The 14,036-nt window shown below is 32.5% G+C and overlaps 1 protein-coding gene across 1 annotated transcript in view; it reads left to right on the top strand.

Moving 5' to 3' along the window:
- Kua (Plasmanylethanolamine desaturase Kua) overlaps positions 1–13,690 on the top strand; it is a gene marked incomplete at its 3' end in the record, with an annotated part of 65,180 nt that extends 51,490 nt beyond the window's left edge. Inside the window, exon 2 of the mRNA XM_088237893.1 lies at positions 13,438–13,690. Coding sequence (XP_088094019.1) covers positions 13,438–13,690 — 253 coding nt within the window. The remainder of the gene's footprint in view (positions 1–13,437) is intronic.
- Between the last annotated feature and the right edge of the window lie 346 nt (positions 13,691–14,036).

The following is a 14,036-nucleotide window of genomic DNA, read 5'->3' as shown; positions in this document are numbered from 1 at the left end:
TTTGATAATAATATTATCTATTATTAAAATCGTTGTACAAAAACCATCATCATTATTACCTTTTTTGCACCCAGTGCTGCATAGGGCATTCATTGGTTAACCAAATGCAGCGTTTTTCGATTATCCGTCACATGACGGTAAGGTGATCAGTCCTACACTTCAGGTGCCAGTCCAGGAACAATAAAATAGTGCAGTTTAAACAATCTTTAAAATCAACATTTCGCGTCCACCCTGTCAGGAATCGAACCCAGGATTTCAAGGGAATTATCTCGTTTGTTTTTCTTATTCGGAATTTTTACCTGAGAGCAGCCTTCGAGTCGAAAACACTTCAGGGTTCTGGTTTAATTTCAGACATATAACTGTATTCTTCATTCACTTGGACCCTTGGACGCAGTAAAACAATAAAGCATATAAAAAATACAATGAGGAATTCCAGCCCAACCCGGAATTGAATTTTAAAAATGTTTTTGTGTACACGTGAATATTTAAAAATTTTGGATTAGGATGAAATATCTCAAAAACGCACGCAAAAATAAATAAAAAATGTTAAAAATAGTATTCATTTTAAAATCGTAAATAATGACGTCACTCCTTATATCTACGTGTAGTATTTCCGGTTTCGGCTTTAAAGCCCCCGCACCTTGTAAGGAACGTTTTGACCAAAGAAAAAAAAGAGTATAATTTGTGATTGAAAAGTTTTGACATTTCAACAACGTTGCCAGATCTACCGTTCGTAAAAACAACCATAACATAGAAATGAGCAAATTACGACCAACTAAATGAAGTAATCAAAGTAATATTCCATTGATTCTTGTCAGTTTTGTTATTGGCTGGAGAAATACAACTTACCGCGGTCAGTGAAAGTAAAGCTAGGGTTTCCTAGGACAGCGGTGCCCGTATCTTAACGGCCGTAGTGAACGTTGATGCGGTGGATGGCCGTTGTAACGTCGACTAGAGAGTGGTTTTCTAGGGAAACGGTGTTAAATGGTGTTGATAACACCGTTTTCTTAGGAAACCACTCTCTAGTCACCGTTACAACGGTTATCCACCGCATCATCGTTCATTACGGCCGTTAAAATACGGGCACCGCTGTCCTAGGAAACCCTAGCTTTAGAACGTCAACCGTTTCATGACGTCACTACTGAAAAGTGACACACTGATTACAGTCATTTGGTGCGGTATTTAATAAATGTAAATTTAAAAAATCATATCTTTGTAAATAACGCACAAAAAAAATTTTTTTTTTTTTGCTTAGTCAAATAGTACGCTAGTAGAAAAAAAATATTAGAAAACAGTGGAATTCCTCATTGTCGAAACACATTCCCAAAGAATTTTATACAAAGTAATGATACATTGTAATGTAAACGTAATAATACGTAATGAATAAATATTTCCTCTTCTTTAAACGAAACATTATTCTATCCCAAATATTTTTTTAACGTAAATAAGACATTAATTTGTTAACTAATTTCCTCTGCTAACATGCAATGTACAAAACTCGCACGATTAGCCTAATTATAATCAACATGCCATCAAATTTAGCGTATTAGTTAGGCGAGTTTACATTCAATTACGCGTGGCGCTTTCTTCGATCGTAATCTCAAGATTGTATTGGAACGATGTAATATTATTTTGATCCATTCACAAACGCGTGAAGTCCACGTGTTGATGTTATCGCAAATTTGTGAATGAAGTTAATATTACAGGATGTCGAATTAAATAAAACGTTTCGTACACCTAATAGCTGAAATAATAAATAGCTGAACGAATAAAGTTGTCGCGTCGCCAACCGGCGTATTATTTTCGTATCAGTTCGGAAATTCTCACCCGCTAAGATCTTTCAAATTGTATCACAATATATTTTTTCTTTACATAAAATAATTTATGTGGAACTAATTTAAAAGACTTCAATCTTTGACACGTTTTTATCTTCGTTTTTATTTGTCTGCTTCGCTGAGTAATTTTTAGCGCGTTGATTCTCATGAAAATTATAATGTCGATTTATTTAGTAAATTCAAATGCATGAATTTCAGTGTTTACTACGTTAATTAAAAATATTTCACTGTTTTAATTTTACTCCTTAAAACTTTAAAATAAATAAACAGTTAACATGAATATAATTATAAAAATATTGTATTTCGTTTTATTCCATTTATGATCAACACCATCTCAGAGAGGCGAGCCAAATGGATCGGCCACATTATGCGCCATGAGGGTCTCCTGCATGACATAATAGAGGGAATGGCTGAGGGGACAAATCACAAAGGGCGCCCCCGACGGGAGTATTTAGAGCAAGTGCGAGGATTTGAACTGCGTCTCATATGTTGAGCTGAAAAAGACTGCGGAGAATAGAGAGCAGTGGAGGACGAGATGCAGGACTTTGTTGCAAACCAATCCCCAGGATTGCGAAAAAGATGATTTATAATTTTACCGGTGCGGTGACTGGACAAGATACTATTGACGACTAGCAAGAGCCGCAACTTGTAAAAGAATGGTACCTTTTTTCTCAGAATTTCCTCTTGGCTTTGCTAACGCTGTATAAAACAAAATACGCAGCCGCGTTGGGAGGCTCATTACCGCACTTTTTTACAGGTAAAATCACTAAAATGTTTTTCCCAACGCTGGCTGATGCAGCAAACTTCCGTCGTTATCACCAAAGTACTTTTGAAACGACCCAAATTTTTACCGGACACGGAGCTATGAGAAGTTACCCATATAGGTTTATCAACAATATTTTGAGTTTGTCCAAATTTTTGTAGACAAGGACTAAATAAAGGTTTCAGCTCTTTAACTTTACACACATTAACAGATGAAAGAATTGAAGGAATGTAGATGTTCAAATATGGGCAGAATGGTGAATGTTACACAGTGTGTAAAGTCGCCACTTAAACCAGCCAATGACAGGTAATAAGCCCTGTAGATGCCTAAACTTCTATATAACCTTCTCTAAAATGTTCTTCATCTCTGTTGTAATATGTTAATATATAGGTTTAAATTAAGGAATGATGACTATTGTCCATGCGATTATATTTCTTCACTGAGTATCGAACATAAGCTATTTCAGTGCCCATTTTTCAATTTACAACGCCATAATCTTGAAGCAGAATGCAGGAAATATGGGATATCTTTGACAGATATCCACACTGACGTTAAAAATAGTTATCACGCGCCATTTTTCTTGGACTTTGCAACAATGGTGATTGGATAAAGGTAATAAACCAAAATCAGCGATCGAACATCCCATTTCCAAGATAAACAAAAACGATTTTTTTCCGAGTACCTTAGCCTTGTACGTGACACGTAAGGCTACTAAATACAGGGGTCCAAATATATTTTTGAAAAGATACTATTGACGAAGCCAATAAAAATATTTTAAATTCTTTCGTATTGCATCATCAGACTGGTGGGACACTAAATAAATTCTTATGTTACAATATAATAGAAAATAGAAATTAACTGATCTAGGATCATCCAAAAACCCATAAAAGTGTCTAGTTTTATCTGTCGTTTTAGGACGTATGTAATTCAAAAATAATTTGAATTAATTAATTAATTTGAAGAACGGAAAAGGTACCAACGCAGAAAGTTTCATTCTGATAATCTATCTTGAAAAAAAATCGGTTGAGTTTTGGGGTACGAAAACGGAACTACGAAATCTCGATTTTATCGATTTTACGTAGGCATAATAAGTCCGACGTGCAGTTGTCTTTTTCGCACAATATCGGGGAAGCATCTTCTAGAGAGTGACAGAAAATCTTTGTTCAAATACCTTTTCATCAAATTGCTTTTCCATCGCATATTCTCTTAATAACTCCCAAGGGTCCTAGGGGGTGATAACTATCCATGTCTACAAATATTTGGAAAACTCAAAAAATTATTTATAAATAAACTAATTTATTTCGTTAAAATATACGGAACCAACCCGCTGTTCTATTTTCAAATGATGGCATTGAATAGATGTGACTTAAGAGCCTACCTATGTAGTTTGTGCTTCTAAAAATATTTAATTTATTTTAGCGACGTCGTTTTTATTACAGTCGTTAAGTTTCTTACGAGAAGTCGGAAAAGGTTATCAAAAAATATTATTTGCAGATTCTGAAATTATTTTTTTAATCCTTTTTGAAATTATTTTGAATGTGGGTTGTCAATATACTATCCATGGCCCTGTAATAGGTCCTGTCGGATGTACAGATCTGGTGGCTACCAAAAAGAATTTTAAGGCTTTTTAAAAAGTTTTGCAATAATTTCGGCGAGTTGATGTCCAATCAATTTAATCCCAGTCAGTGAGAATTCATTTCCAGGTCATTCCGTGTGAAATCAACTCACTAAGATATAAAAAAAAATACTTGACCACCTCAGAATTTGATGAAATTTAGTATAAAGGTTGTCATCGTAGAGATTTAAAAAATGCCAATTTTATTTCAAATACCTCAAACGGTTTCAAAATTACGGCTATCTTATTTTTCCCAAAATCCACCAAAAAAACAAACACTTTTTTCTTAATTGAGCTAGAGAAATATGAGTGGTGTCATTTTACTTAAATGGTCTTTCTTTTGATGTGCAACACAATATACTTTGTTCTAAAAAATATTTTTGAAAAATCGAATTCACAATTTTGATTTTGATTTCTCTCGTTCGGCAACGAGCGATTATATGAGCACCGCCAAGGAGACTTATGTCCTTAGGTGCGGTGTACGGCATGTGGTGGGCAAGCTATTAATATATTCCTGATTAGCCCACATTAATATATCCCTCCTGATCCCAATAGTTTAGACAAATTTTAAGATATTTAATAGCAGAAAAATCCACTTTTTGAAATATAAACCTTGTATATTATAAGCAAGGTAAATAATAAAGCAACTCCCATATAAAAAAAAAAAAAAAAAGCTATTAATATATGGAATTTAAAAAATCAACATTTTGTAAAAATATAGGTCTCTTTTCAATCGGTATTCTGGTTGGTATTCCGTGCTCTAGCTTATATTCTCCAAATAGTATTTTCCTGAAAAAGTCACAACAATTTACTTTTTTAAAACTAGGCTGACAAACTGACTAAGTCAATCAGTTTTGGAATGTGGAATTATTGGATGGGGATGTGAAAATGACACATTGATCAAACAAATAATAATTGCACAAAAAACTTTAATAAAAATTATCTTAAGAGTCCCAATCAGAACTAGCTCCCTCGATATATTCGTAAATCTTACATCTGTAAAACAACTTTATGTAAAAGCTCTGTTACTTTAAGCAAACAAACATTATTCTCTACCTTCCATAACTCCTTCCACAAATACAATAGTTACTAGATACTCCACCTTGATGCTGCAAAAACAATTAAAAATGAATACAATTTTCGGTCGAACAGGATTGGCCTACCACTCGGTTGTACTCACTCTACTACACTCAAGTGTACAATCTACTTCCATTATCCATAAGGACAATTAGTAAGTACTTATAACATAAAATTGCTATTACAAAATGAATAGTGGAGGTGGGTTGCACACGGATCGATGAGTTGATCAAGCTAAATAGGTAAAAATTTGTGTACTGTTTATGAAATTTGGTGTGTATGTTTTTTATGATTATTTTAGTTTATATTGCTTATTATGTTAATGATATTTAGATTAATTACGTTTTTATTTTATTTTTATGTCAACTTGGTTAAATAACTAATTTAAGGCATTTTTTCTTCTTCTTCTTTTTCACATCCGCTCCTAAGTGGAGCGTGTGGACATCACCAGTTGCCTCCAGGAGACCCTATCGCCTGCCAGCATTTTTGCCTCTTCCCACGTCAATACAGCGCCACTTAATTCCACCGAATAAAGTCTAAAGATCGTCATTGACAGCCTTCCAGAACGGCGTGAGCCCGCAGGTTTAAAGAAGAGGCAACTAGGGTTTAGGTTCTCCTGAGGCATGCGCAGCACGTGTCCAAGCCAGGTCTACCGCCGCATCCTCGTTATGGGAGGCTGCTGCGTCCGTTCTCGGACTTCAATGTTAGTTATAAAATCGAACCACCTTATACCTAATATTCTTTTTAAGCACTTACTCTCAAAACTCAGAAGTTTGGTGTTTTTAGCTTTGGTAAGGTGCCAAGATTCGCACCCATAAAGGATTACTGGCATTATACAAGAGTTGAATAATCGGCATTTTACTCATTGTAAAATGTTTCCCTCGGCACGGGACACCCCAGTGAGGGAACATAATTCTGTATGTAAAAAAGAATACAAACATTGTAATAATATAAATAAATAAACCACCGCACCGCCACCAGCCACCAGCATCGTGCCCGTGGCGTGAACTGTCTGAAATACGCTGGTTTTCTATTTTTATTTCGTTTGTAACACGTGACTAGTGAACGAATTCAGTAACATTATTTAAATGAGATATACATAATACTGGCAAGTAGGTACCGCTATATAAACATAGATATTTTACACAAAACCGAGAGTTGGCGTATTTTTATTATAATCTATTCTTCCTCCATACTAAAATTATGAATACCGAAGTGTATTTGTTTGTTTTTGTTTCGTTTACGTCTCAACGGAGCGAAAAAAAATGGCGAAAAACGTAATAATAATAAAAGGCAGAGCCGGAAGTGAACATGTTCATAAATATTTATTTAAATTTGACTTCAAACTTCATTGTTGTTTTTGGATTATTCATTTAATTATTCATGTAACACGAAAGAATTTTAAATACTTTTTTAGAATTTTCAAATGTATCTTCTCCATAACATGTTTTTAAAAACTATTTTTATGTGTCTCTTTTTCCCTGTTTACCTTTTCCTTATTCATTTATTAATTGAAACAGTACGTTTATCAAATTTAATAGATACAACATAATAGAAAGTTACATGATACGTATTTAAAATAAAAAAAACATAAATAATAAATTCATATCACGAAATATATTTTTTAAGTATTTACTTTAAACACGGGAAGTGTGGTGAATGTTAAACAGTTTATGATCGTTGTACTGTGTAAAGTAACACTTTAATTCAGCCAATGTTAGGTCATAAGCGCTTCAGATGGCTAGACTTCCATTATAACAGTATTATTAAAACCTTGATTTGAATAACAACATTAATTTGATAATGCACTGTTGTCAAACTGAAGTCATTCGCTTTTAGTGTGACGTGATTAATGGCGGAATGGCCAAATAGTGTTATGCTCCGGATTCTTGTTTGTTAGAGAATACAAAAGGCTTACTTTGGGAACAATCCCTCCTGTTTATAAATACCTGGGAGTGTTGTTTGCTCCAAACCCAACCTATCCAAGCCTTTTTTACCTTGTTTAGTACATAGTAATAAAGAATATTAAGAAAACAGATAAATCAAATCCGAATTGTGTGATAAATATTTTGCACCGTAAAGTTGTTTCATAATATTTTCATTATTTATTCCTTATTTCTTTAAATATTTATTAATTTTATATTGGTGGATTTATTGCCAAATGGCAACTTCTTCCAACCAACTGATAAAATAAAGGTATTTTTTAAAGATTATTTCAGTTTTTATATTGCTCCAAAAAACTTATTATTTGTTAAGTATTATTGTAGCATTATTTCTCTTTTTCATTTTTACCTAGTTAAATACTAGCCACTTTATTTTTACACTAAATTTTTCTAAACTTTACTTTGATACATAAAATATATAATAATAGATATATGAAATCTTATGTTTAAAACATAAGATTTTCTCACTTTAATTGTTCTCTTTTATTTGTTATATTAGATATGTTATTTTTTTTAAACTTTTTGTTGTTTTTTTTTTATATTTTACTTTCACTGAGTTGTTTAGTTTTAATTATTTTACTTCATTTCATATTATATATTACATAATTTATTGTTCACTGCTGTGATTATTTCTGTAAAACTTTTTATTGTAAAAGGTTCTTTGAACCGTTGATATATAAATAAATAAATTAGTACCCTCAGATAATCGCACTAAAACTAAACCCTATTTTCTTGTTAACCCGCCCGTTCTAGTGATGTAATCGGCATTGCAAATTACAATTAATTCATTAATATATCGGCAACCAATGTTATATATAATCTTGAAGTAAACCTTAACACATAATATTTTTTTTTACATATTATTAATAATATCAATATTTTGTCCATTAGGATCTCAATGACAAAATATCGAGTACCCGGAGGCATATATAAAACATTCATTTGAGAGAAACAGATATAATCCAATTAGATCACTGAGCAAGTCACATAAAAAATTTCAATAAGATGAAAAGAGAGTGATTATCAAGGCGATCATTTTCTAACCTCGGGCTACCTAAGGTTAACTAAGGTAACCTCAGGTTATCACACAGTGGCTCAAGGGAGTTTTTCACGCAGTATGTTAAAGGTTAACATGTTTATCAATGTATCGATAAGATTACCAGGTAAAATGCTTATTGTAATATGTAGAAACGCAGATATAAAACTTGGTTTATTTTTAAAACAAAAAATACATATGAAAACATATTAATATTAGATATGCGATAGAATGGATGGTATTTTAAAAAATATTGAAAAAAATAATCAAACACATTAAATAAGAAAGCGATAATGTAGGTATACTGCAAAGTTGTTCTTTATTATACTAAAGATTTTTATAGTTTCCAAAACTATAGTGATATCATTTAGCTTCACATAAGTTAAGTAACGATATATCAAGCTTCACATTTAAATGAGTTAAAACATAATTTTGACGAATCAAAAGACATTTTTACATGCAGGACAAAAAGATCCAAAGTTAGATATATTGGAAATTTTAGAAATAAATAGGATAAAAAATAATAGCAATAGAAATTTAATAAATCAGCAGATAAAATTCAAAAACTCACCCTTATTAGTCACTTTAGTTAGACCCTGTACATTTTAATAAAACAATAAATGTTTTCATAGAATAGAATCCTCTCTTACAGTACACATGTTTCAAAAATTTGTCCCATTCTGTTCCATTGAAATATTGCGTATTGTATATCTTTCAACTCATATTTAAATGTTCTTACACTTAAGATAATATTTAGTTTTATATAAATTATCCATACACCAGTCTGAAGATGCCCATTAGAGGGTGAAGGCGCTAATTGGTCAAAAAAATAAGTGGAAGTGTACCCAGTATTTTTAATTGGTAACTGATATGTAAATTTATCATTAAAGTAATATCATTTACTAATATAACGCATAATTCATCATGATATGAATGCGAGTTTTTTTTTATTTGAGATATTTTCAGAATCCTATTTTATAGACTCAACTTTTTTCAATTATATTTGTAGATAATACTATATACTATGTATTATAATAAATATGTAATAGGTTGATACAAAAGGTATGAACGCGTTCATTCGTTTACATAAAATATTATGTAAAAATACAGATAGATGGTTATTGTGTTCACCAATGTACAATTTTCTTCTTCGGTCGAAAATCAATATTTTCGCTTTGACACCACAATCGTCTTCATTACTTATTCATGACGATAGTCATCAGTTGATACAAGCTAGGGTAGGCACTATTCCACTGATTAATCGGACTTAGTTCTTCGAAAATAAGCCATCCTATTTTAATGGTATGCTCTTCTATCTTCTATAATACCTTTGATAAGCGGACATCAGAGAATAACAACTGCAAAAGTGCAACTTTTCAGGAGATCACAAAAACGTTATCATGGACCGAATTATTTATGGCACTGCATTAGTACACCAATCTTAGTGTTTTTTGTTGCATGAAGGTAAGATGATCAGTCTTACGCTTCAGGTACCAGTCCAGGAAATATTCTAGTGCAAAAACACCTTTTCAAAAAAATATTTCATATCAACCATGTCAGGAATCGACCAAGAACTCTTGCACGGTATGCAAACGCGCTGACCACTGTAGTGGTGAACTACGAGGCCGACACGAAAATTTATATTATATAAGGCATTATTGCACATAAACTATTTAATTTTTTTTTTCTTCAATGTTTTGTCAATTGTTTATTTTGAGATGTATTTTATTGAAACGTTTCGGAATAATGATTTAACTATATTTGTTACAAAATCCTTTTAATCTATATTTTTAACAATTGAAAAATATCCTTCGAAGAAATGGTTTATTTTTGCTTAACTGCTTATTTTACATCAGGAAAATTACACTAGATATATTATAAGTAGGTACTACAAATACTGATACTTTATACATACATCACTCAAGGATATTACATAATTTCCTTATAATTTATTTGTTAGATAAAGGCAATATAATCGGTTTTACGCTTCAGGTCCAGTTTAGGCTCTCAAATACAATGACAAGGTAAAGAGCGGACAAAAATGCAGACAAAAATCATTCTAGGATTATCAATCACGAAGTTGGCTATCAGCTCAGGTCGAGAATCACAAGCGCAGCGATGAAACCATCCGTCACATGTCTGTTGTTTAACCAAATAATCAGTCTCGCTATTCAGGTGACAGTCCAGGAAATTAGATAGAAAATTTCTCTGTCAGCACGTTTTACTTTAAAAATTTTATTTAGGAAAAACAATAGTTGTTCCATAAAAATATAAAATTTAAAAAATAGTACATACATTCGGTTAATGTTTTTTTAAAATATATTGAAAGAACATGTTACACAGTAAAGAGAAAAATAATGTATTATATAAGACAACCATACGAAGGTTAAGGAATGAGGAAATAGAGTGGACGAGTAGAGGAGAGGGATTTTTGTAATATAGTTGACCGATTCAAAATTTTGATATGATTATTATCATAATGTTATTACATGAACATAATTAAAGATACAAACTTAGGAAAGACCGAGGAGGGTTGAAACAGTTTTTACATTACCTAGTATATCTCAGCCTAAAACAGACCTACCTCAGTAAAATTTATATTTTAACGTAGCTAATTTTATACACTATATAATCTTAACAAAATAACAGGAAAAAATAATCGGAGTCAATGAGAAAATTGGCTAAAACTGAAAAAACTCCCTAGTACCGAGGTAAGTTGAAACAGAGGTCAAGGTAAGTTGTAACAGTTTGGTATTTATAAAGTTTTGTTTTTATTTTTTAATTATTTTTTAAATATAAAAACAATACTGTTTTTTAAAATAAGAAAATTTATTTAAAAAAAAAAACGCGTGAAACAAATTTAACTGCTGTAATCAACCGTTGGTATGTTAATCAATAAAAATATATTGGCTTGGCTTTATCGTGCAGTAATTATAAATTTTAGCAAAAGAGTATTTCGTACACAATGATTAGGCGTTCAGAAACAAGAAAAATTAACGATTCGGTGTCCAAATTCACACCACAAAACATTATAGTAATAAAATAAATAAAAAAAGGAGAAAAACAGCTTGTTTCAACTCTCCTAGGCCCAAAAAATCAGGCCCTGTTCAGAATAATGGCTTTTAACTTCAAAACTAGAGACGAGCTACAAAAAACAACATCACGCTTTGAAACTTGAATAGTCAGTGCATATTAGAAATAATATCACGTCGGCGTTCACATAATACATATCAAATAACAGGCTATCAAAACACTGACCAAAAACTTACTTTTGGTATTTTTTTCCGTCCAGGTGTCGTATACACACAACCACTCCTGTAGACTGGAGCTGACGACTTCATCAAGTGGGAGTCAAAAAAAAAATGCGTGATGTTGCCAGTTCGCTATTGATCATAGATTTCTCGAAATCGCCATTGTTTCAACTCTCCTCTGCTACAACTCTCCTCGGTCTCCCCTATTACACATTGACAAATGTTTTATTTTACAGTGTTCCAAAAAGTTTTTATTGAAGTCACTAAATTTCGTATTAAAAATATTTAAATGGGGACAAAGTAAGTTAAATTTAGAGCAGCTACGATAAATAAACGAGTTTTGAAGATATATTTTTGGATTAACTTGTAGCGTTGAATTTACGGGACAATTGAGTGAAATTGACAATTGTTCACTTTGCCTAGCTGTGTGAAACAGTACTTTTGATTTTCTTGTTGTTTTACAGTAGAATGTTTTATTATTTAAACTTTCTACTGAATATGCTGAATATGATCATAGATTTCTCGAAATCGCCATTGTTTCAACTCTCCTCTGCTACAACTCTCCTCGGTCTCCCCTATTACACATTGACAAATGTTTTATTTTACAGTGTTCCAAAAAGTTTTTATTGAAGTCACTAAATTTCGTATTAAAAATATTTAAATGGGGACAAAGTAAGTTAAATTTAGAGCAGCTACGATAAATAAACGAGTTTTGAAGATATATTTTTGGATTAACTTGTAGCGTTGAATTTACGGGACAATTGAGTGAAATTGACAATTGTTCACTTTGCCTAGCTGTGTAAAACAGTACTTTTGATTTTCTTGTTGTTTTACAGTAGAATGTTTTATTATTTAAACTTTCTACTGAATATGCTGTATAATTATTAGGTTAATTTAAAAAAAATAAATCTTGTATAATTTTTGGTTTAATTTTTTTTTATAAATAAGGTAAGGTAGTATAAGGTAATTCATGTTTTAAAAAAAATATATATATATTAAGCCAAATATGTTAATATTATAAATGTTTGTAAAAGGCAGATTTGCCGTTTATGTTTATTAAATAGATTTGCCGTTTATGGTTTAATCAATTGAAACTTCAAATATTTATTTTAAACAATTTAATAAGTCATTTTTGTATGATGATTTTGCTAACATTAGCCTTTCAGTTTCAGTGCTGCAGACCAGCGTTTATTTTATAATTAAAAAATACATATAATAATTTGTTACCCACTAAGTCTAAAGACTTTTCGGTGGGACAATTTTTTTTTTTTATGACAGGTTTATATTACATTTATTTTATTTATATTTTACAAATTTATTTATAAACAGACACTATAAAGTATCTAGAAAATATTTCTTCAGTTCTTTTTTTTCATTTGAAGATCTTTCATGTTAATGATGGTTTGTGGGATATCATTAAACAATCTTGGAACAACGCAATTTAATGTTCGCTCTCCGAAGTAATTTGTAACTCGGGAAACAAACAGGGAGCCCTTAGTTTTTAATCTAGTGTTGTTGTCTTTATAGAGCCACATTGCAATGTTCGCACATATACAGGGTCTCACTCCTGTTATTGTGCTTTATATCCTGGGGCTGTGTAAACACGTGATTATAATAACCACACGTTGTGTCCCAGTCCCGTGTTTTCACGTGGTTTACCAGCAGCAAAAAAATACTAATAAAAGTCACCAGATGTCAATAAAATGCACTTTTTTAGACAGCTGGTAAACCAAGTTAAAACACAAGACCGGGACACAACGCGTGGTTATATAATCACGTGTTTACACGGCTCCGGAATACAAAGTGTTAAAAAAGCATCGCTCCAGTCTCAGGGTGAAAATAAGGGAATACGTTTGTATAAAGAAAAATCAGACCGCGCATCCTCTAAAGTATTACATTTGAGTTTTCCCTTTGCAGGTAAGCGCATCCAGGAGTGCATCTGCGTCAGCATCTGCCTGACGCTGATGGGCGTCAACCTGTGGTGCCTGGGGCGGCACGTGCGGCTGGAGGCGGCCTCGGGAGTGGCGGCCGCCGCCCTCGCCGGCATCCTCACGGCGGACTTCTGCTCCGGCCTGGTGCACTGGGCGGCTGACTCGTGGGGGGCCGTGGACCTCCCGCTTATCGGAAAGGTGAGACGAATCCTTTCATTTAAAAAAAAAAAACGCTATTGGCACTATTTACATATCAAATAGTATACATGAGTCAACAGATTGAAGTGCAAACAAGTTTGTATAATTTATTGCAACGGAGAGGGGTTAAATTTTTGAGAAGGGAATATGAAAGTCTAGGCATTTACAGGGCTTATGACCTGTTACTTTACACACTGTGTAACCTTTACCATTCTGCCTTTGTTTAAACATCCACATTTCTTTAAGTCTTCCACCTGTTAACGCGCAGTGGTGTAACATTCTCCGTTTTGCCTGTGTTCAAACATTCGCATTTCTTCGATTCTTTCACCCGTTGATTCTACTGAAGTCAAAAAGCAGAAATATTTAATGATGTACATGAGATTCATC

This window comes from Micrasema longulum, unplaced genomic scaffold (genome assembly GCF_059751315.1).
Source record: "Micrasema longulum isolate JH-2025_06_02 unplaced genomic scaffold, ASM5975131v1 h1tg001801l, whole genome shotgun sequence".
Taxonomy (NCBI): domain Eukaryota; kingdom Metazoa; phylum Arthropoda; class Insecta; order Trichoptera; family Brachycentridae; genus Micrasema; species Micrasema longulum.
This window is presented reverse-complemented; position numbering and strand designations above follow the sequence as displayed.